This window comes from Girardinichthys multiradiatus, chromosome 3, assembly GCF_021462225.1.
Source record: "Girardinichthys multiradiatus isolate DD_20200921_A chromosome 3, DD_fGirMul_XY1, whole genome shotgun sequence".
NCBI classification, from domain to species: Eukaryota; Metazoa; Chordata; class Actinopteri; order Cyprinodontiformes; family Goodeidae; genus Girardinichthys; species Girardinichthys multiradiatus.
This window is the reverse complement of record NC_061796.1, coordinates 47576896-47598219: the sequence shown is the minus strand read 5'-3', so window position 1 is coordinate 47598219 and position 21324 is coordinate 47576896. Positions and strand designations below refer to the sequence as shown.

Sequence of the window (21324 nt, the reverse complement as noted above, 5' to 3'; positions counted from 1 at the left end):
CCCATATTAAACAGGTTTCTAGGATTTCCTTCTTTCATCTCTGGAACATTTCCAAAATTAGAAATATCCTGTCCAGGAGTGACGCTGAAAAACTAGTCCATGCATTTGTTACTTCAAGGCTGGACTATTGTAATTCTTTACTATAAGGCTAGGCTTAAAACTTTCCTTTTTGATAAAGCTTATAGTTAGAGTGACTTAGGTTATCCTGAGCTATCTCTGTAGTTATGCTGCTATAGGCTTAGGCTGCTGGAGGACATAATGACCACTTTCACCCTCTCTGCCACATTTTCATACTACTCTCCAATTTTGCATTATTTGCTGTTATTTCAGCTTTTAACTTTGTTCTCTCTTTTCTCTTCCTAGAAGCTACACCTGGCCTGACTCTGTGTCTACCTGTGACACCTTTCTGGAGAGGGGCATCGTCCGAGCTTCTGCTGGAAACAACTTATTGCTCACCCTCTACAGATGATCCACATAGCCCTGTCTTTCAGTGTTTAACCCTTTCTCTCTCCTAGACATGGCTACTGACTGAGCTTCTACTGTAACTAACTCTATGTTCTCTCTTTCAGACTCTAACCTTGAAAACTGGCTCAGAGTTTATCTGTTCTTTCTTTCTAGATGAAACGACTAAAGGAGCTACATCCATTAACATTTACTTTTCCTTCCCATAGAAAGTACTCCTGGATCAGTGCTTCTTTGTTCTCTTTGTGTCTCTGCTCTGTTCTCTCAAACCTCCAGTCGGTCGTGGCAGATGGCCGCTCACACTGAGCCTGGTTCTGGTTCTGCTGGAGGTTTCTTCCTGTTAAAAGGGAGTTTTTCCTCTCCACTGTCTCTACATGCATGCTCAGTATGAGGGATTGCTGCAAAGTCAACGCCAGTGACTGTCCACTGTCTCTACATGCTCATCCAGGAGGAGTGAATGCTGCAAGTCACTGACTGGATGCAATCTGCTGGGTTTCCTTAGATAGAAAAACTTTTTATCCAATTTGAATAAATAACTGAATCTGACTGAACTGTTCAATGGTTACGATTAATTGGAATGTATGAACCTGACTTTTATGAAGAACCTTGAGACGACATGTGTTGTGAATTGGTGCTATATAAATAAACTGAATTCAATTCAATTAAATAAGGACAACGGACCCAGTTTCTCTGGGAGAACCACCTGTTTGACATGATACAGATGATGATGAGGTTTTGTTACAGTTTTACATATTTTCTTATTTTGGAGAGGAAGAAACTTCTCTTTTGACTCAAGGAAAAACACGATGGTGTGTTTTCCATCCAGTTCATGGAAATCTACTATTCAAAACCTGAAGAAAAATCCCAGAATATTCATTCTGATGGGAGATATGCTGCAGACGGTTCTGCACGTTCTCCGATACCACACACACTCCTTCAGTGGTGTGTGAGCTGCGTTGACCCGCCAAGCAGCCTACGTCGGCGGGTCAGGGACAGGAAGAGCAGGGAAGCTTCACAGGAAAAACATGCAGCAGCAGGTGGAGCGTAAAGTAGAGCCAGGGTTGCGAGAGGGGCCCGGTGGGCCGGCTGGATCACATGACAACTTCCTTCACATTCACAGGTTCCACTGTTATAGCAGCTTACAGTTTTTATTCTTGAAACTGAGAGGTTATAAGCACCAAGCAGCATTAAAAGATGTTCATCAGATTCTATTAGCTAAACTAAACTCTATAGACTGAATGAAAGCAAACTGGTTGCTGGGAGCAGATCTGGAGCTGAAGGAAAGCAGAACCGTCCTGTGAAAAGACAAAGGTGACATAAAGTCTTCAGTCTGAACGTTTCGTCTTTGTTCATGCATACTAATCATATTTTCTAACACTTTGTCTAGGTCACAGAAGATTCTCTGCTGTTAATGGTCCTTTAATAATCAGGAAACTCCAGACCACCAAATGACTATGGTTTAAGTTTTCAGATCAACATTTAGCTCTGACTTCACTCTGTAACCAGTTAGTGATTCACAGTTTGACGCAAACAGCAGGAAACGGCGCTCTGCCTCTTTCACCCTCGCTCTGCCACGCAACACGAGGCAGATGGTGCAGCTTCCTGTTGGGAGGAAACGCTGCTCATCATGAAAGCTGTTACTAAAACACTGCTGCTGTCTCATTGCACCAAATCTGGTGAAGATTGAGATGAAACTGACTGAAGCGCATTAGTAAAAACGTTCCCCCATCAGGGTTGTTTCCACTGCAGGAACTGGCTGGTCGTTGTAGGTACTGTCCCAGTTGGACCCATTAGGGTCATGCTCAGGGTAGAAATGAGAATGTGGGAACTTCTGAGCAACCTGAAACTTTGAAGATATTTAGGCTGACCTACAGGCTCTGTGTCAGGGACCCCCATCCGACTGCCGGATGGTTTCCCAGTGAATCAAGTGTACCTGCTGGGACTGGCTGCAGGTGCGACAGCTCCCAGTGCTGCTGGCTTGCTGTTGGAGACGTAGCCCGTCTGAGGCGGCAGGAACAGTTGAGTGGGCGGAGCTGGAGGGCGGGGCTTTTTGGGTACTATAGGCTTGAGTGGAACAGAAACCTGAAGACAGAAAAAGGTTTGAGAGATTACATTCAGACAGAGAAAGGGTCTCAGACATGAACATCCAAAATATTTCCTACAAAACAGAAGAACTGCTCTGCTATAAAGTTGGTCATTAACAGTTTATAAGTTAATTGATTAATGCAGCTCTTAAATTTACCAAGACAACTATTTTTAGTCTCAGGAACCTGTTTGCATTTATGTATTTGTTGAACCATAAACTGGAGTGTGTTCCTGACCCAGCAGCTTATCAATCAACCAGTTCAATCAGAAGATCTTAACCACTATAATCCATCATGATCACAAGGTTGATCACCTCCAAACAGGATTCCTACATTCTACCAGCGGAGCAGCAAGCAGCGTACCTGTCCAGGTGTGACAGGGTCAGGGGGGAGGGGCTTGTTGGGTGGAGCTGGTCGACTCACCTGGGGCTGAATGGTTAGTGAGGAGAAAGAGAAGAAAAGTGAAGATGAAGATGTAGAGGAAGAACAGAGAGGACGTCAGTTTGTCGGATGTGACAGGCTGCATACAGACAGAACCGGATTCAGTCCGGAGAAGTGAGACAGAACTGGGCTCAGGTTAGCTGAGCCGGGCAGAAGCAGTTAGTCTCAAAGGTTTCACATTCATCCGTGGCAACAAACAGTCTGGTCAATTAAAACTCCCTTAAAACAAGAATAATAATTAATAATTATTAATTATAATTAACTGGAGATTTTTACATAAAGTTGATCAAATAAAGACGTTATTGATTCAGGCTCACATTTCTGATGCAGGAAAGTCATGAGTGAAGAAAAAAGTGAAGAAATAAATATAATGTAAGTTATTACTTTTGAATTTATTCAGAATGTTTGTTTTTATGCTCTGTTATTAATGATATTGTTTGATTAAAAAAAGATTTTTATTCTTTTTCTCTGTGCATTTTACTTCCAGTCATGTATAAATAAAAACAACACAATAAAATAAAATAAAAAGCTAACATAATTGAGTAGAAATTAAAATAGAAAATGTAACAAACAAATGAATCAGTAAAGCGATTGATAGAAAAAATGGCTAATAAATAGATAGCAATCCACATTTTATACAACAGCTAATTTTCACCTTAAATTATTAGAATAAAACACGTTTGTGACTGTAGTGAAACTGAATGAAAAAGCAGCCAAAGTCCAAAGAAACGACAACAACATGAAACACCAAGAAGTGGAGCTGGACTGCAGACAAACACGGGACAGACAGGAAGACTGCAGGTAGCAGCCAGCCTACCTGGTTGCTGGGGGTGGGGGGGTCAGGGGGCAGAGGCTTGGTGGGGGCAGCTGGTCGCGGTTGACCCAACTGAAGCAGCAGAAATAAAAGCAAGAAGAAGAGCGGGTCAGAGTTCAGAAGGAGGAGACGACTCTGATGTGAAGATAAAGGAGTAGTTCAACAATGTTGGAAATCCTCTTATTACAGGTGCTCAGTTATAGAGTTTATTTTCAAATAAATTTAGTTAAAATGTATTTAAATGTCTGGATTCCTGAATTAATCTAATACTGAGTACCATCTCAAATCTCTGCATCAGATTTATGTACCAGACCTATTCTGTTGATGTAGATTCTCAGTCATCCAGGACGTGAAGATCCTAAGAGCTTCAGTAAAAGGCACCAGAACTCCTCCTGCTTCAGAAGAAGACCACCACTAAACGGAGGAGGTGGCCTCAGGTTTCGTCTTTCTAACACCTGCTCTGCAGCCCTGACTCACTTCACACCCTGGGACTTCAGTCCAGACCGTCTCACATGGCATCGTTAGTGACGTGTTTGGATCGAGAAGCAACAACGACCCAAACAGTGAGCTGTATGGAGGGCAGGCCCAGTGAATCACGTGTTCTAACTGCCCCATTAGTGACCTTAGCGACCCTAATCGTCTGATTGACTACGGCTTAGAGGCCCGTTAGAGGCCATGTTCAGAACTGAAGAAGCCGGATCACCTTCCAGAACCAAGAGAAGTCCAGTTGCCTTCAACCTTAACATTTCAGATAAAACTATTTTTAAACAGTGCTGTGAAAAAGTATTTACCCCCTTACAGATTTCATGCTCTTTCTTGTTTCAGAGCATCAATAAATGTTGAAATCATACAATGATGACCTGAGTTAATACAAAAAACTATCCAAACTAACCTGACCCAAAAGAACCTGCCAGGTTCTACATGTTCTGGTCTAATCGGGATAGGAGAGAGCCGTAAAATATGATTTCAGACATATTTTCATATTATAGGTTTCTAAGATGGTGGAAAACAGATGGATGCAGGTGAAATGGAAACCTTCAGAATGTTAATTAAACTAATATAAACAAGTAAAATAATAAAAAATGAGGCTTCAGTCTTTATTCATTAGGAAAATAAATTCAGTTGATGAAGGTCTTGTTCACATAGAAAAATAAATATTAGTTTTTTTGACATTTCTCGTGATTTCAGAAACAACCTCAGACGTTGAAATGAATATAGAGACAAAAACACCACAGACCCAGCAGGAAGCACAAACACACACTGAACAGGCCAGGTGTTCAGTTACCTGCTGCAGGGGTGTTAGGGTGGGGTCAGGGGGGAGGGGCTTAGTGGGAGGAGCTGGCCTGTCATGAACCTGATTGGAGAGAAAACAGGAAGCAGAGGCAGACGGCAGCAGAGTGTTAATGTAGAAACAAAACAGGAATGAAAGCAGACGCTGCTGACGTTGTCGTGTTTTACTTCCTCCAACATGCAGGAGATGGAAATCTGACCAATCAGAGGTGTTTATTTCACTTTCTTTATCTGTGGGCCTCCAGCAGTTTTATTGTCTGACTCTAAACATGAGCAGTTTTCAGAAAATTATGTTTATTCCAAATAAAACATGATGCAGCAGATATAAACCGTTCTAAATGTGACCAAAACTCCAATATTACCACATAGACATAGATGTCATCCTGATATTTACCTTTAATATTTTTATTTCCAAAAGAAAAGCAAGCATCAAACATGATCAGACGGCTGGGGCTCTTTAACTTCATTAACTGATTCACAGGGTGAGGTGAAGGTGTGATAAAACCAGATTTATGTTTGGCTCCATGTGAGAAGTTGGTTATTTTTGGTTTCAGATGGGAATGAGGATGAGCTCTGAAGATGAATGGAGGCTGGTGGACGGGTTCTTGTAGAGGAGGGTTCCAAAGCGGACTGTTGAGGAACCGCCCAACTGACCGAGCTGACTGAGTGAGGAAGCACAGAACGCAGTGTGCAGCACTGGACTTCCCCCTGGATCCCAGGATGGACACAAGTACATGGATGGGATACAAATCCACATGTATATGACTGTCTCCATAGCAACATGTCTGAATCCAGGAAGAAGTGAAGACTACCTCCCATCGGCTAGTACAACAGCTGGTTACCATGGAGACTGAACACAGACCTTCTCTGCCTTCTCAGCCGACACCACCGCCCCCACACCTGGATGCCAACAGATGGGAGAGGTTCTGCTGCTGCCCTCTGCTGTTTGACCTCCTCCATTTAAAGAAGACTCCATTCAAACCAGTCAGAGAAAACAGTCTGGTTCCCCGTATATGTCTTATATTAATGACATGACAATAAATGATTGGTTGCTTATTTAATTTGACTGCTGAAGGTTCAGGCTTTGGAAAACACACCTCATAAAAATGCAACAAAGCCACATTTTGTTCAAATTAGAGTGACTGAAAATGATTTCTATTAGTAGGGTAAAGGTACTGTCTCATGGCTGTAGGATAAATGTCACTTAATGGAACTACTCCACCTGCTGGCCTAAACTGGTACCACTACTGTTCTGTAGAGGTTAATGAATGGCGTGAAAAATCACACCAGACACATGAACGTGTGTGGTGTGTCCGGTTTCCTGCAACAGTCCAAAGATGTGCCCGACTGGTCAACTAGAGGCTTGTGTGAGACGTGTCTCACGTGTCTCTGTGATGGACGGGCAACTCGTCCAAGGTGTCTCAGGCAGAGAGGGGCCACCGGGATCAGAACCTAAAGATGTTGTGATTTCACCATCCTGAGTCCCAGTTTAAACATCTGAAGGTCATTAACTGATCCTCCTGATTCATGTCAATCTAAAACATGATTTTATTGTTGTCATGGTTACCTCTTTCTGGGACGAAGTCAGCGGGATGTCGGACTGCGGGTTCAAGTGGTATCTCAGAGGTCGGACCTGCTCTCCGTTCCTGCTGTCGACCCGCTCCATCACCGGAGTCCTGGACAAGACGTAGAAGAAGAAGTTTGTGGTTTTCACTACGGTGGTTGAACCTTCAGGTGTTCTACAGCGGGTCCAAGACAGGAAGCAGCATCAGATCTGATGCACCAGAAGATACATCTGAATCCTCTTTGGGTTGGAGTTTGATTCTCAGATATACAGCTGAGAGCGTAACAGACGTGCAACATCATAACGCATCAGAGGTGGGACCAAGTCATCAAGTCACAAGTCTTTGTAGTCAAGTCCCAGGTCTTATGGTGTAAAAATCAAGTCATTAACAAGTCTTGATGAACTCTCCCTGAAACACAAAGAAATAGTATAAAAGTATTTGTTTAAATGTCACAAAGCATCTAAACAAATACTTTCTAAAAAACGTTTAACCTTTCTACTGAAGGCCTTCAGCCCTGCAGCGGACCGGCAACTTTCTGCAACTTGTTCATGTTTAACCCCACCATGTTGGCAGCTGGGATAGACTCCCTGACCCAACTGGTTTACGAGACCCTAAATATGACGTAGCAGAAGAAAATCAACGGATGGGTGAAGGAATCATAAAACAGATTTTAGATGCCAATGAAAAAAGCATAATTTACACGGTAGTTTCATAATTCCAAACACCTCTAACTAGTTAGAGAACATTTCTTCTCAGTGTTTTATTTTTACCAAACTTTTTATCAAAACATTTTTTATTTGTAGAACTATTCTTCTTCAAACCTGTCAACACCACAGAAGAAGAACCTGGTTCGGCAATGGCAGCAAGCATCAGGCATGTTGGGTGGGGGGGACAAACGATCCAGATAAATATTCTAATTTTATTATTTTGAGTAATAAATGTTAGACTTTAATGAGAGCATCAAGTCATTTTAAGTAAACACACACAAGTCCAAGTTATCAAACCTGTGACTCGAGTCATCAAGTCAAAGTCCACACCTCTGCAACACACTAACTGTCTGCCTACAAATGGCAAAATTACATTTATTCTAAATAAACATAAAGCTGCACAACAGGTCTCAACACTGAGGACTTCGTTACCCAGAAGCCCCTCTGCTCTGCTCATGCTTATTGGTCTGAAATCAAAATCAGTGCAGCTTTAAGTGGTTTTACAGCAGGTGTGATAATATCTGAGCAGCAGTCAGGGAGGTGAAGATGAAGGAGTACTTCTGAGCAGTCAGTATGTTACCTGCACAAGACAGCACACAATGACCCACTTTAAAAAATCCTCAGAGCAGTCAGGACGTTGTATAAAATCTAAATAAAACCAGAAAACAATGATCTGCTAATCCTGTTCAACCTCTAAGCAACTGAATCCACCACACAGACAAGATATTTAAGGTTCAAACTGATCAACTTTATTGTTTTGTTGCAATTATTCCCTCATGATGAATTTGATGTTTGCATCACGTCCAACAAAGCTGGACCGGGTCATGTTCGCCACTGTGTTTCATCACCTTGTCCTTCTAACACTCAATTGGCGTTTGGGAACTGAGGACTAACTGTTGAGCTTTGCAGGAGTAATTATTTCCCATTCGTGCTTGATGAACATCAGTTGCTCAACAGTCCAGGGTCTTGATGGTCGTATTCTGATCTTCATAATGCTCCACACATGTTCAATGGGAGACAGGTCTGGACTGCAGGCAGGCCAGTCTGGTACCAGAACTCTTTTAATACGAAGCCACGCTGGTGGAAGACTAGCAGAATGTGTCCTGGCATCGTCTTGCTGAAATAAGCAGAGACGCCCCTGAAGAAGACATTGCTTAGATGGCAGCAGATGTTGCTACAGAACCTGAATGTACCTTTCAGCATCAATGGTGACTTCACAGCTGTGCCAGTTTCCCATGATGCCATGGGCACTAACACACCTCCATACCATCACAGATGCTGGCTGTTGAACTTTGCGCTGATAATAATCCAGATAGTCCTTCTCCTCTTTGGCCCATCCATGATTTCCAGAAACAATCTGAAATGTGGACTCAGACCACAGCAAACTTTTGAGCTCGGCTCCAGAGAAGCTGGCGGCAGTTCTGGATGTTGCCGATTTATGGCTTTGGCTTCAATTGCATGTTGTGAAAAGTTGTTCTTAAGTTGTTGGACTATTCGCTCACGCAGTTGATCACAAAGTGGTGAAGATCCCCCCATCCTTACTTGTGAACGACTGAAGCTTTCAGAGATGCTCCTTTCATTCCCAATCATGACACTCACCTGTTTCCAGGTAACCAGTTGCTCGTGGAATGATCCAAACAGGTGTTTTTGGAGCATTCCTCAACCTTCCCAGTCTGTTGTTGCCCCAGTCCCAGCTTTGTTGGAACGTGTAAAGTTTATCAAATTCACATTAAATATCGTGTCTATGTAGTGGATTCAGTTGCATTAAAGGTTGAACAGGATTTACAAATTATCGTATTTTGTTGTTTAACACAACGTCCCGACTTCACTGGGTTTGCGGTTGTAGGTGCACTGGGCGCACACATGTCTTTGGTGTCCATCAACAAGCTTCAGGTATCACTCTGGTCCGATAAATGACCAAACTTATTGGCTGAGTTCAGAGTTCATTTAAACTGGATCCGGCTTTTCAACATAGTAAAATGTTAAATATGGACAGTTTGAAGGCCATTCCAGAACCTTATTGGACGTAATATCCAAATGACTAATCTTCAATTCATAAGCATTGATATCATTAACACAACTAATTCTGATATATGATTATTATATTATAAATAAATACAGGCGGTAACGGGTTAGAACATTTTTCCAGAAGACATGTGGCTGGTTCTTGCAGGCTCTCGTTCAGCTTGAAGGTGTTGATTTTGGAGCAGGAGCTTTTATCTTGCTCAGCCCCCTTTCAGTAAAAAGTGATGTTAATCTGGTGTTCCATCAGCTTCCAGTTCATGGCAGACTTGAGCTTTGATGGTTCTTAGGTTGTTCCTGAATATCCGAGTGGACATTCATTGGAGGGGGACAGCTTGGGTCTTCCTCCAGACCCAGGTCTATTCAAGTCAAGTTAGAAGACTTTCTAGAACCTTCTGCCCCACGTATGAACAGATTTAGGTGACTGTATGTAAATATTTGAGAAATTATGCAGTAAATTCAAACATGTGCACCACGTTCTACTGCATGTTGGATGATCTTCAAACAAATAAAGAAAAGACAGAAATTATTACCCACTGTGTGCGGATGGAAAGGTCTGAACGCTGTCTACTGCTGGTAAGATACTGACTGTTCATAACTACAACACATGACCACCTAAAAGGCGTCAAACTGTTTAAAGTGTAGCATTTAAAGAGCAAGACTTCACCACTCTGAGTCTACAGGACCAACTACAGACCAGAACCCAGCAGGTCCAACAGTACCTGGAGACGTGGGCGGGTTCAAACTCCAAATCCCACATCTCACAGTCAGTCACACTGCATTGTGGGTAAGAAAAGAGTTAGGAGTCTGTGTAAAACCTGATTTAAAGCTGCCACAAGTGAACCAGTCACTGTGTGTCAGGGTTACCGGTTGTGCTGCCGGGCTTTGTGGAACGGGCTGTTCGGTCCAAGGCAGCAGAGGGTCCGACGGAAACGAGGGAAGCGGAGAGCGAGGAAGAGTAGGACCATGGGCAGAACGAAGAAGAATATGACGAGCAGGGCAACCCGGACGGGATCAGATTCTACACAGAAACAGGAGGGTTAAAAGTCGATGCAGAGAAGAGACGACGTCCGTCTGATGTTTCTGTGGTTCTCAGGGTGGAGCACCTGCAGCAGCTCTGGCCGGTCCGCTGTCCACACTGCCTCCGTGACCAGAGTACCTGCAGTCAGGTGGAGCCCAGCCCACATCGCAGTGACAGTTCTTATTACTGTTACACACCTGAGACATCAAATCACAACAGAAAATCATGAGACACACCAGCATCTGCAGGCCACTGAGTCCAGCGTAAGATGAATTGATCCGGTTTTCTTATTTTCTCCAGTTTCTGATTTTATTCCTACAAGCTGTTGAAACCCTTGTGTGACTCACCCCGTGACCGCTGCACTTCCTGCGACATTCGTCCACACCGAACACAGACACATCCTGGCATTTCTGATTTAAACAAGCCTACAAAAGCAAACAGACGAATAAAAACACGTGAAACAAAGTGTGTATTCACCAGGAAGGTCCTTTGGTCCGCTTGTTTGGACCGGACCAAAAGCGAACTTTATTTTTTTCATTTGGTGCGGTTTGTTTTCACATTGTACTTTTTTCAAGTGAACTATTACTGGTAAACAAAGCCACGCGGGTGACGATCATTGTTCCCATTGGACAGAAATGACGGGGGCGGGACAGAACACAGACCCGGAAATGTAGGAAAACATCTGTAGACGTTCTGCGTTCAGCTCCTCTGTTCTGCATATTTACGCCGTTATTAAAGCTGTAATATTATTGTGAGGCTGAAGAGCAGCTCATTCAACACAGACTTTGAGACGTTTCATTTATAATGTTGGAACAGCGTTGGAGAACGCGTGCTGAACGCCGACGTTCTCTACGTGCAACAAGCCGGTAGCGTTGCTAAGCAACACACAGCTTATCAGGTAGGATTACCTTACAACACACCTTTGCTACCGGCTACGGTGGCTTTTTAGGCCCAAAGAGACGTACGCTTTTTGTAGTTGGTTCGGATCGGGGCCGGTTTGTATTCAGACTATAAGCGAACCGCACCAGAGTCTGTGTGGAAGTGGACCGAGACCACCTCAAAAAGTGGGTCTCGGCCCGGTGGTTTGGTCCGGACCAGGGTTCGCTTGAGTGTATTCACACCTGCACAAAAGGTCCGGACCAAGGAGGGAAACGAACTCTGGTCCGTTTAAAGCAGACTAAAAGAGGCAAGTGTGAATACACCCTAAGCTTCAAAGAGTCTAGACCATTAACTGCAGTTTAACTTCTTATACTGAAAATATTATTATTTGTAGGAATTACTTTATTATTGGAAAACCATATTAAGATTAACTTCCTTGGTCGTATTACAAACATTTTTAAGGACAAAAACACCTTATAGCTCAAAATGAGACCAGATCAGTTCGAACAGCTGATGTGATTTAACTGCCCAGATTGGAGACGACTTCTCAGGCTGCCAATAAGATCCAACCTCTGCACTATGAGCCAATCAGATGTAACCTCTACACTATGAGCCAATCAGATCTAACCTCTACACTATGAGCCAATCAGATCTAACCTCTACACTATGAGCCAATCAGATCTAACCTCTGCACTATGAGTCAATCAGATCTAACCTCTACACTATGAGCCAATCAGATCTAACCTCTACACTATGAGCCAATCAGATCTAACCTCTACACTATGAGCCAATCAGATGTAACCTCTGCACTATGAGTCAATCAGATGTAACCTCTGCACTATGAGCCAATCAGATGTAACCTCTACACTATGAGCCAATCAGATGTAACCTCTGCACTATGAGCCAATCAGATCTAACCTCTACACTATGAGCCAATCAGATCTAACCTCTACACTATGAGTCAATCAGATGTAACCTCTACACTATGAGCCAATCAGATGTAACCTCTGCACTCTGACCCAATCAGATGTAACCTCTACACTATGAGTCAATCAGATGTAACCTCTGCACTATGAGTCAATCAGATCTAACCTCTACACTATGAGCCAATCAGATCTAACCTCTGCACTATGAGTCAATCAGATGTAACCTCTACACTATGAGTCAATCAGATCTAACCTCTACACTATGAGCCAATCAGATCTAACCTCTACACTATGAGCCAATCAGATCTAACCTCTACACTATGAGCCAATCAGATCTAACCTCTACACTATGAGTCAATCAGATGTAACCTCTACACTATGAGTCAATCAGATCTAACCTCTACACTATGAGTTAATCAGATCTAACCTCTACACTATGAGCCAATCAGATCTAACCTCTACACTATGAGCCAATCAGATGTAACCTCTGCACTATGAGTCAATCAGATGTAACCTCTGCACTATGAGCCAATCAGATGTAACCTCTACACTATGAGCCAATCAGATGTAACCTCTGCACTATGAGCCAATCAGATCTAACCTCTACACTATGAGCCAATCAGATCTAACCTCTACACTATGAGTCAATCAGATGTAACCTCTACACTATGAGCCAATCAGATGTAACCTCTACACTATGAGCCAATCAGATGTAACCTCTGCACTCTGACCCAATCAGATGTAACCTCTGCACTATGAGTCAATCAGATCTAACCTCTGCACTATGAGTCAATCAGATCTAACCTCTACACTATGAGCCAATCAGATCTAACCTCTACACTATGAGCCAATCAGATGTAACCTCTGCACTCTGACCCAATCAGATGTAACCTCTACACTATGAGCCAATCAGATGTAACCTCTGCACTATGAGTCAATCAGATGTAACCTCTACACTATGAGTCAATCAGATGTAACCTCTGCACTATGAGTCAATCAGATCTAACCTCTACACTACAGGTCTTTCTCAAAATATTAGCATATTGTGATAAAGTTCATTATTTTCAATAATGTCATGATGAAAATTTAACATTCATATATTTTAGATTCATTGCACACTAACTGAAATATTTCAGGTCTTTTATTGTCTTAATACAGATGATTTTGGCATACAGCTCATGAAAACCCAAAATTACTATCTCACAAAATTAGCATATTTCATCCGACCAATAAAAGAAAAGTGTTTTTAATACAAAAAACGTCAACCTTCAAATAATCATGTACAGTTATGCACTCAATACTTGGTCGGGAATCCTTTTGCAGAAATGACTGCTTCAATGCGGCGTGGCATGGAGGCAATCAGCCTGTGGCACTGCTGAGGTCTTATGGAGGCCCAGGATGCTTCGATAGCGGCCTTTAGCTCATCCAGAGTGTTGGGTCTTGAGACTTCTGGCATTTTGGCATTTCCTTCTCCCCAGTCTTCCTCCAGACTCTGGCACCTTGATTTCCGAATGACATGCAGAATTTGCTTTCATCCGAAAAAAGTACTTTGGACCACTGAGCAACAGTCCAGTGCTGCTTCTCTGTAGCCCAGGTCAGGCGCTTCTGCCGCTGTTTCTGGTTCAGAATTGGCTTGACCTGGGGAATGCGGCACCTGTAGCCCATTTCCTGCACACGCCTGTGCACGGTGGCTCTGGATGTTTCTACTCCAGACTCAGTCCACTGCTTCCGCAGGTCCGCCAAGGTCTGGAATCGGCCCTTCTCCACAATCTTCCTCAGGGTCCGGTCACCTCTTCTCGTTGTGCAGCGTTTTCTGCCACACTTTTTCCTTCCCACAGACTTCCCACTGAGGTGCCTTGATACAGCACTCTGGGAACAGCCTATTCGTTCAGAAATGTCTTTCTGTGTCTTACCCTCTTGCTTGAGGGTGTCAATAGTGGCCTTCTGGACAGCAGTCAGGTCGGCAGTCTTACCCATGATTGGGGTTTTGAGTGATGAACCAGGCTGGGAGTTTTAAAGGCCTCAGGAATCTTTTGCAGGTGTTTAGAGTTAACTCGTTGATTCAGATGATTAGGTTCATAGCTCGTTTAGAGACCCTTTTAATGATATGCTAATTTTGTGAGATAGGAATTTTGGGTTTTCATGAGCTGTATGCCAAAATCATCCGTATTAAGACAATAAAAGACCTGAAATATTTCAGTTAGTGTGCAATGAATCTAAAATATATGAATGTTACATTTTCATCATGACATTATGGAAAATAATGAACTTTATCACAATATGCTAATTTTTTGAGAAGGACCTGTATGAGCCAATCAGATGAAACCTCTGCACAGTTTCAGCCAATCAAATCTTACATTCTCAGCAAATGTCCATAAAAGTATTTTCCTGTTAGCTATAAAATACTCAGTGGGTCAGTTCAGCGTCTCTATCAAACTGTTTTAGTTGCCTGTCTGACCTTGCCGGACCCACAGGCCGTGCCCTTGGCCACAGTTGCCGGGTCGGACACGTCATCATCCAGATGGAAGAAGGTTCCTCTGCAGACCAGGTCGCTGTTGTTGAAGCGGACAGTGAGGATCTGGGCGATGCTGCCCAGCAGGGGGCGCTCTGTCCCGCCCTGACACTGGATCCTCCCACAGAGAACGTCTCTAAAACAACAAAAGGCATGACAGGGAGAGATAAACCTCACTGGACCCCTGAGGCATCATGGGATTTGTAGGCTGAGCACAGGACAACGTTGTTTGTTTACTCACGAGTTTGCACAGGGGACGTAGGAGCCATTGGTCAGCTGACCACAGTTTCCATATTTGTTTCCCTGTTTGTTGACTGATGAGAAGCACACAGCTGGAGCGCTGCTGGCGTCTGAACACACACACCAGTACAAACTGGTTTCAGGTGGATGGATGCTGCCAATGCTAAAATTACTGAAATCACTCACAAACTGGTTTAAATCCAGATTTTAATTTCAAGTTTATTGGAAATATCCATTGATTTCACCATGTCAACCAGCATTAACTCAACATAAACTGGTTTGAGTTTGGTGTAAACCTATTCAGGCTTTACATACACCGGCTTGTAAAAGTATTCATACCCCCTGAACTTTTCCACATATTGTCACAACCACAAACATAAATATATTTTATTGGAATGTAAAAGACAAAGTGCTATACAATCCTGAAGTGGAACAAAAATTATTCATGATTTAAAACATGTTTTACAAATAAAAAACTGAAAAGTGCGTTGTGTATTCAGCCTCTTTTACTCTGAGTGCAACCAGTTGCCTTCAGAAGTTGCCTGATGATTAGTAATGACTATATAGAGTCCACCTGTGTGTAATTTAATCTCAGTACAAATACATCTGCTCTGTGACGGCCTCAAAGGTTGGGTAAGAGAATATTGGGGAGCAAACAGCATCATAAAGTCCAAGGAACACAACTGACAGGTCAGGGATAAAGTTGTGGAGAAGTTTAAAGCAGGATTAGGATATAAAAAGATTCCCCAAGCTTTGAACATCTCATGGATCTCTGTTCAATCCATCATCTGGAAATGGAAAGAGTTTGGCACAGCTGGAAACCTACCAAGACAAAGCTGTCCACCTAAACTTACAGGCCCAACAAGGAGAGCACTGATCAGAGATGCAGCCAAGAGGCCCATGGTGACTCTGGATGAACTGCAAAGATCCACAGCTCAGGTGGGGAAATCTGTCCACAGGACAACTATTAGTCGTGCTTTGCACAAATGTGGTCTTTATGGAAGAGTGGCAAGAAGAAAGACATTGTTAAAAGAAAACTATAAGAAGTCCTGTTTGCAGTTTGCCAGAAGCCATGTTGGGGAAACAGCAAACATGTGGAAGAAGCTGCTTTGGTCAGATGAAACCAAAACTGAACATTTTGGCCAAAATGCAAAACCCTGTGTGGCAGAGAACTAACACTGCACATCACTCTGAACACACCATCACCACTCTCACATATGGTGGTGGCAGCATCATGCTCTGGTGCTTCTCTTCAGCAGGGACAGAGAAGGTGGTCAGAGTTGATGGAAGATGGATGGAGCCAAATCCAGGGCAATCTTGGAAGAAAACCTGTTGGAGTCTGCAGAAGACTTGAGACTGGAGCGAAGGTTCACCTTCCAGCAGAACAACGACCCTAAACATGAACCCAGGGCTGCAATGAAATGGTTTAAAACAAAACATATTCATGTGTTACAATGGCCCAGTCAAAGTCCAGACCTTAACCCACTCGAGAATCTGTGGCAAGATCTGAAAACTGCTGTTCATCAACGCTCTCCATCTAATTTGACTGAGCTTAAGCTGTTTTGCAAAGAAGAATGGGCAAAGATTTCAGTCACTAGACGTGAAAAGCTGGTAGAGCCGTACCCTAAAAGACTTGCAGCTGTAATTACAGCAAAACGTGGCTCCACAAAGTATTGACCAAGGGGACAAGACTACTTCTGCAAAATGCCCTTTTCAGTTTTTTATTTGTAAAAGCAATCATGTATAATTTTTGTTCCACTTCATAATTGTATACCACTTTGTGTTGGTCTTTCACATCAAATTCCAATAAAATATATTTAGGGGTTGTAATGTGAAAATATGTAGAAAGATTCAATGGGTCTGAATACTTTTACAAGCCACTGTAAATAAAGTGTACAATAAATCTCTTTATGTACATCAGCAGAGATTAGAGTAAATGATGTCATTCCCAGAAATAAACTCAGTTATCTTACTGGTTCCCCACAGCATCTGGCACTGGGTGTCCATGTTGGCACAGACTCCTCCAAAGCAGTAGGAGGCGCTGTTCTGGCAGGCCTCTCCATTCTGCAGGAAGACATTGGGGGGGCAGTAGGGGGAGGAGCCTGTGCAATACTCAGGCAGATCGCACTCTCCGAGCGGCTCACGGCACACCGATCCCGCCGCGCGCAGCTAAACCCAAAGAGAAGAAGAAGAGGAGGTGAGGTTCTGACTGACACTGACGGGTTTTACTAGTAGACATTAAGCCCATCTGACCTTACAGTCCTCACAGCAGATACCGTATGAGGAGCACTGAGCTCCAGGAACCAGCTGACAGGTGGAGGCATTACAGCACGGGTCATCACACTCCTGACCAATCAGAGTTCAACACAACATCAAGAAGAGTAAAGTCATGCAGACCATTTTAAGGAAGAACCATAAATGATTTAGGTGGACAGATGAGTACCTCCAGCAGGCCGCAGTCGCACTCCTCTCCTTTCTCCACGTACAGGTTTCCACAGCGAGGTCCTCCCAGCAGGCGGTCGGGCTGCGGCACATTGAACAAACACATGCCGCCGCCGTGCAGCAGGCTGACGGACAGATCTGAGGCGCTGCAGCTGCTGAACTGCTGACCAGGCATGAACCTGAAGTCAGAGGTGCACAGGTGAGCCACAACACCAAGAGATCAGACAGTTTAATCCTGTTAACCACAATGAGAAGCACCAGAGTTCAACATGCTGATCTGATGTCAACAGGGAAAGAGTTTCTATTAAAACAAGAAGACTGTGCACATAATCTTCTTAAAAAGAACCAAACCGATTGTTCTCAAAGCTTTCTGAAGGTTCTCCAAACCCAAATCAGGTTTGACAGACGTCAGACAGTTATCATTTCCAAACTCAGAAGAAAACGTCACACCTCTACAAGGATTCAGGCCCGGATTACAATATAATATCAGGGAAACTAAAAGAACTGTAGAGGAGAACAGGCTGTGCAGATTATTCTGTAGGAGGTTCTTCTGAGCTATTAAAAGGTCTGATTCTGACCCGGTTGATGGCTCCATGATGCATCCTCCAAGGCGTGGCTCATTTTCGCAGGAGCAGCGGCGTTCGGGCGAGTCGTGTCTCATCCCCAGGTTGTGACCGAGTTCGTGGGCAATGGTGGAGGCCACACCCAAAACACTGACCAGGTGATCCTGATAAAGAGAAGGTTGATAGAAGATGAGGCTCAGACAGCAGGTCATCTCAACCAGGAAGTAGATTATTCCCAGGAACAGTGTTCAGGAGCCGTCTGAGACTCACCACGTTAACGCCTCCGGATCGCTCTCTGGAACACATGGACGACTGGGACGCCATCCCCACTGTGGTGCCGTCAAAAGACTCGCCCCTGTTCAGTTCAAACAGAGCCGTCACATGGAGCCCTGGGGGTTCTGATCTAAAGTTCTGTGGACTTTCTGGAGGGTTGTCAGAGTTGTTCTTTGGGCTCTGGCTGCTTTTTAAAAATGAACTACCTTTTCAGTCAGTTCCTGATAACTGGGACTTGATGAGGTTTCTAACATGTTGGGAAATGTTTTGGTTTCATTGTCAGGGAGGTCTAAACAGACCCGTTTCCTCCCTGTGAGCTGGATCCAGATGCCCAGACCAACATGAAGCAACATAAAGGCTCCTAAACCCAGGGCATGAGCCTGAGTGGTTCTGACTCCTACCAGTGGTTCTGACTCAAACAATAAAACAAATCTGTGTTTATAAATGCGGGACAGAACATTTCTTCTATTTAAGCTCAGTTTTTCCACTTTTACCTCTGGATGTAGTTAAAAGCAACCAGAGACCAAAGATCTGCAGAAGGCCTGGAGAACTGCTGGAGATCCAGACCACCTTAAATCAACCTCAGAAGCTGGAGCTTTTAATTTGGTGAACGTTACATGATGAGCTGGGCGTTGTCATGGCGAAGTCGCGGCAGCAGGTCCCTGGTTCTCCACTCCAGGAACTTGTTGAGGGTGTCAGTGGGACTCTTCTCTACCTGGATCTTGTCGCGGTCGCTCCAGATCTCCAGGCCGGTCAGAGCCACCCGGACGTTCAGTGGCCGGTAGAACTGAAACAGAAGGTGAAGGCGGTTCTGTTGGACTGCGGAGTCGGATCGACATGAACCGACAGCAGGAGGAAGTGCGAGCTCTCACCCAGTCCACCTGGTTGGCCACGTCCAGCATGCGGTAGATGATGGTTTTGTTGTTCCTCTGGTAGTTCAGGAACTGTGAGGGACACACCGTAGCTTCGGTTACAGAGACAGCAGGATCAGAACATCCAAACACATCCTGGACAGTAAGAACTGGTCGTTCATCTCAGGATCCAAAATGTTCCATTTAGGATAAAATGCACAGCCCCCATCAAACGCTGCTGAAGGCAACATCTGGTTTACAGCTGGTTCATTATGTCCTGGCAATAGGTTCTGAGCTGGTTCTACATCTTATGAATATTAAACAACACCTAATTTTCACATTTTATTTTATGGAACTAGGAGATGAGTCTAGAAAGTCTTCTTTCATTCGTTTAAACGACCTTCAACAACACACTGACCTCCTGATGATCGGCCACCAACACCAGCTCCACGTATTTGGTCTCAGAGAGGATGTCCCTCTTCGTCTGCAGAGGAAACACACTCGGGTCAAACAGAACATGAAGCAGCACCTTCATGGTCAGTTTGTTAGAGTGACTGAGATCATTTCTGCATTAAAGTTCTTTTCTGCGCAGCAGAACATTAATTATAGAAAAAAAGGAATCATTTTGATTTTAAATTAAAGACAAAAACAAATTAGCTCTAAGAACCCTCAGGTCCAGCTGGTCTCACCCGCCGTGAGTGGGTCCAGTTGAGGAAAGGAGGGGTAGATGTGTGCGACACCCCACAGCCTGCAGCGGCAGTGCCCTCCAGAGGGCTGGTAGAGAACAGCAGATGAACATCTTCCTCCTCTCCTCCTCCTGCTCTGTCCTCCTCCTGATGCTGGAGGTGTTCCTTGTCCTCCGGCTGCAGCTCAAAGCTCAGGGAGGAGTTGAGAACGAGAACGCCGCTGCAGGGAGTAATGAAGTTGAGAAAAGCAAAAATATATCAACGAAATAAACGAGCTGAGACGTACATAACCTCAGTGTGGCAGAAGAAGTCAGGATGTTTTATATTTTATCTCATCGGCTTCATTTCATTGGTTAAAATTCATCCATTCCTGCATTTCTGGCTGTAGACCAAGGCAGGAACAGTTGTGGTAGAGCATCAATTTTAAGCTACTAAGGTGAGAAAAGGTTCGTCACAGAAAGACAGCCATGATCTCAGATTCCTCAGGTGGCTCTGCTTGAAGAACCATCCCCTATCAACAGCTGACAGAACCACGTTTCACAAGCCTGACTGAGGAAGAGGAGGATACGGCTGCTGGGCTGGGCTGTCCCCAACTGACACTGTTGGAGAATTCAGGAACCAGAAATGGGACAAAGACAACCCTGTGCTGTTGGACACCTGAAGATGAGTCTGCGAGACGAGGACAAAACAGCACCTAGAACTTCATGGCTTCATGGATCCTAAGGGACAGAGCAGCTTTAGGTGGTGGTGGGAAGGTGGTGCAGCCTGGATGGAGGCCACCAGAAACCAGGAAATATCCAGAGAGAGATCCACATCCAGCAGAACATCAAACGTCTTCAACCAAATTTCCCAAAAACTGTCACAAACAACAAGAACTATACACCAAGGTCCGATATATTTCCAAGTTTGGGTTCTGTTCTTGTTACCGTTACAGAGAGGATCCGCTCTGAGTACTGGTGTGTGTTTTCAGGTCATTTGAATAATCGGATCTGAGCAGTGAAGGTTCTGCATCATATCTGTAACAAAGTTTCCTCTGTAGAGAAATCCTGTAATCCTCCTGCAGGTCAGAGGTTTGCACGATTAATCGGATCAGTAGAACCTGCAGAGGAACCATGACATCATCCTTCACACTTTACTCCAAAAAGCCCAGAAACACAAAAACCCGGATATGTCAATTCTGGGTTCTGGACTGACCCGTTTAAATAAAAGTGGATTTTTCTGTGAACATTTAGAAGCTGCTGAACAGAGAAGCCTTCAGAGCTGTCAGCGCTGAGTGGATTCAGCAGAACCGAGCTGGTGTGGATCCAGATATCTGCAGCGTCAGCAGAACAGGATCTGTGCTGGGAAACCAGAAGAACTCAGTGTGTGTCTGACTGTAAGAAGCTGAAAGGTTGATAATTAATCTGTTTAATGTGTTTCATGTTTAAATCATCAGAAAACTATTTTTACAATCAAGTTTCTGTCTGAATAAAACCAGAACTTTCTGGACCTTTTCTTAAAACAATTCCAAATAAAAGGGTCACAGGGGTCATCCCTGTGACATTAA

At 43.9% G+C, this 21324-nt stretch overlaps 1 protein-coding gene across 10 annotated transcripts in view; it reads right to left on the bottom strand.

Annotated features, from left to right (window-relative positions):
• adam15 (ADAM metallopeptidase domain 15) overlaps positions 1-21324 on the bottom strand; it is a 37259-nt gene that overhangs the window by 5119 nt on the left and 10816 nt on the right. The window contains exons 6-25 of one of the 10 annotated variants that reach the window (XM_047361617.1): positions 19782-19998; positions 19511-19576; positions 19114-19185; positions 18859-19028; positions 18239-18323; positions 17984-18132; positions 17407-17584; positions 17217-17318; positions 16937-17132; positions 14965-15073; positions 14670-14859; positions 10754-10831; positions 10492-10603; positions 10253-10406; positions 10108-10161; positions 6659-6767; positions 5087-5155; positions 3805-3873; positions 2910-2975; positions 2396-2544 (exon numbers count right to left, since the gene is read on the bottom strand). In XM_047361617.1, coding sequence (XP_047217573.1) covers positions 2396-2544; positions 2910-2975; positions 3805-3873; positions 5087-5155; positions 6659-6767; positions 10108-10161; positions 10253-10406; positions 10492-10603; positions 10754-10831; positions 14670-14859; positions 14965-15073; positions 16937-17132; positions 17217-17318; positions 17407-17584; positions 17984-18132; positions 18239-18323; positions 18859-19028; positions 19114-19185; positions 19511-19576; positions 19782-19998 — 2394 coding nt within the window. The remainder of the gene's footprint in view (positions 1-2395; positions 2545-2909; positions 2976-3804; positions 3874-5086; positions 5156-6658; positions 6768-10107; positions 10162-10252; positions 10407-10491; positions 10604-10753; positions 10832-14669; positions 14860-14964; positions 15074-16936; positions 17133-17216; positions 17319-17406; positions 17585-17983; positions 18133-18238; positions 18324-18858; positions 19029-19113; positions 19186-19510; positions 19577-19781; positions 19999-21324) is intronic. The other 9 variants (XM_047361618.1, XM_047361620.1, XM_047361621.1 and 6 more) reach the window with 9 other exon arrangements.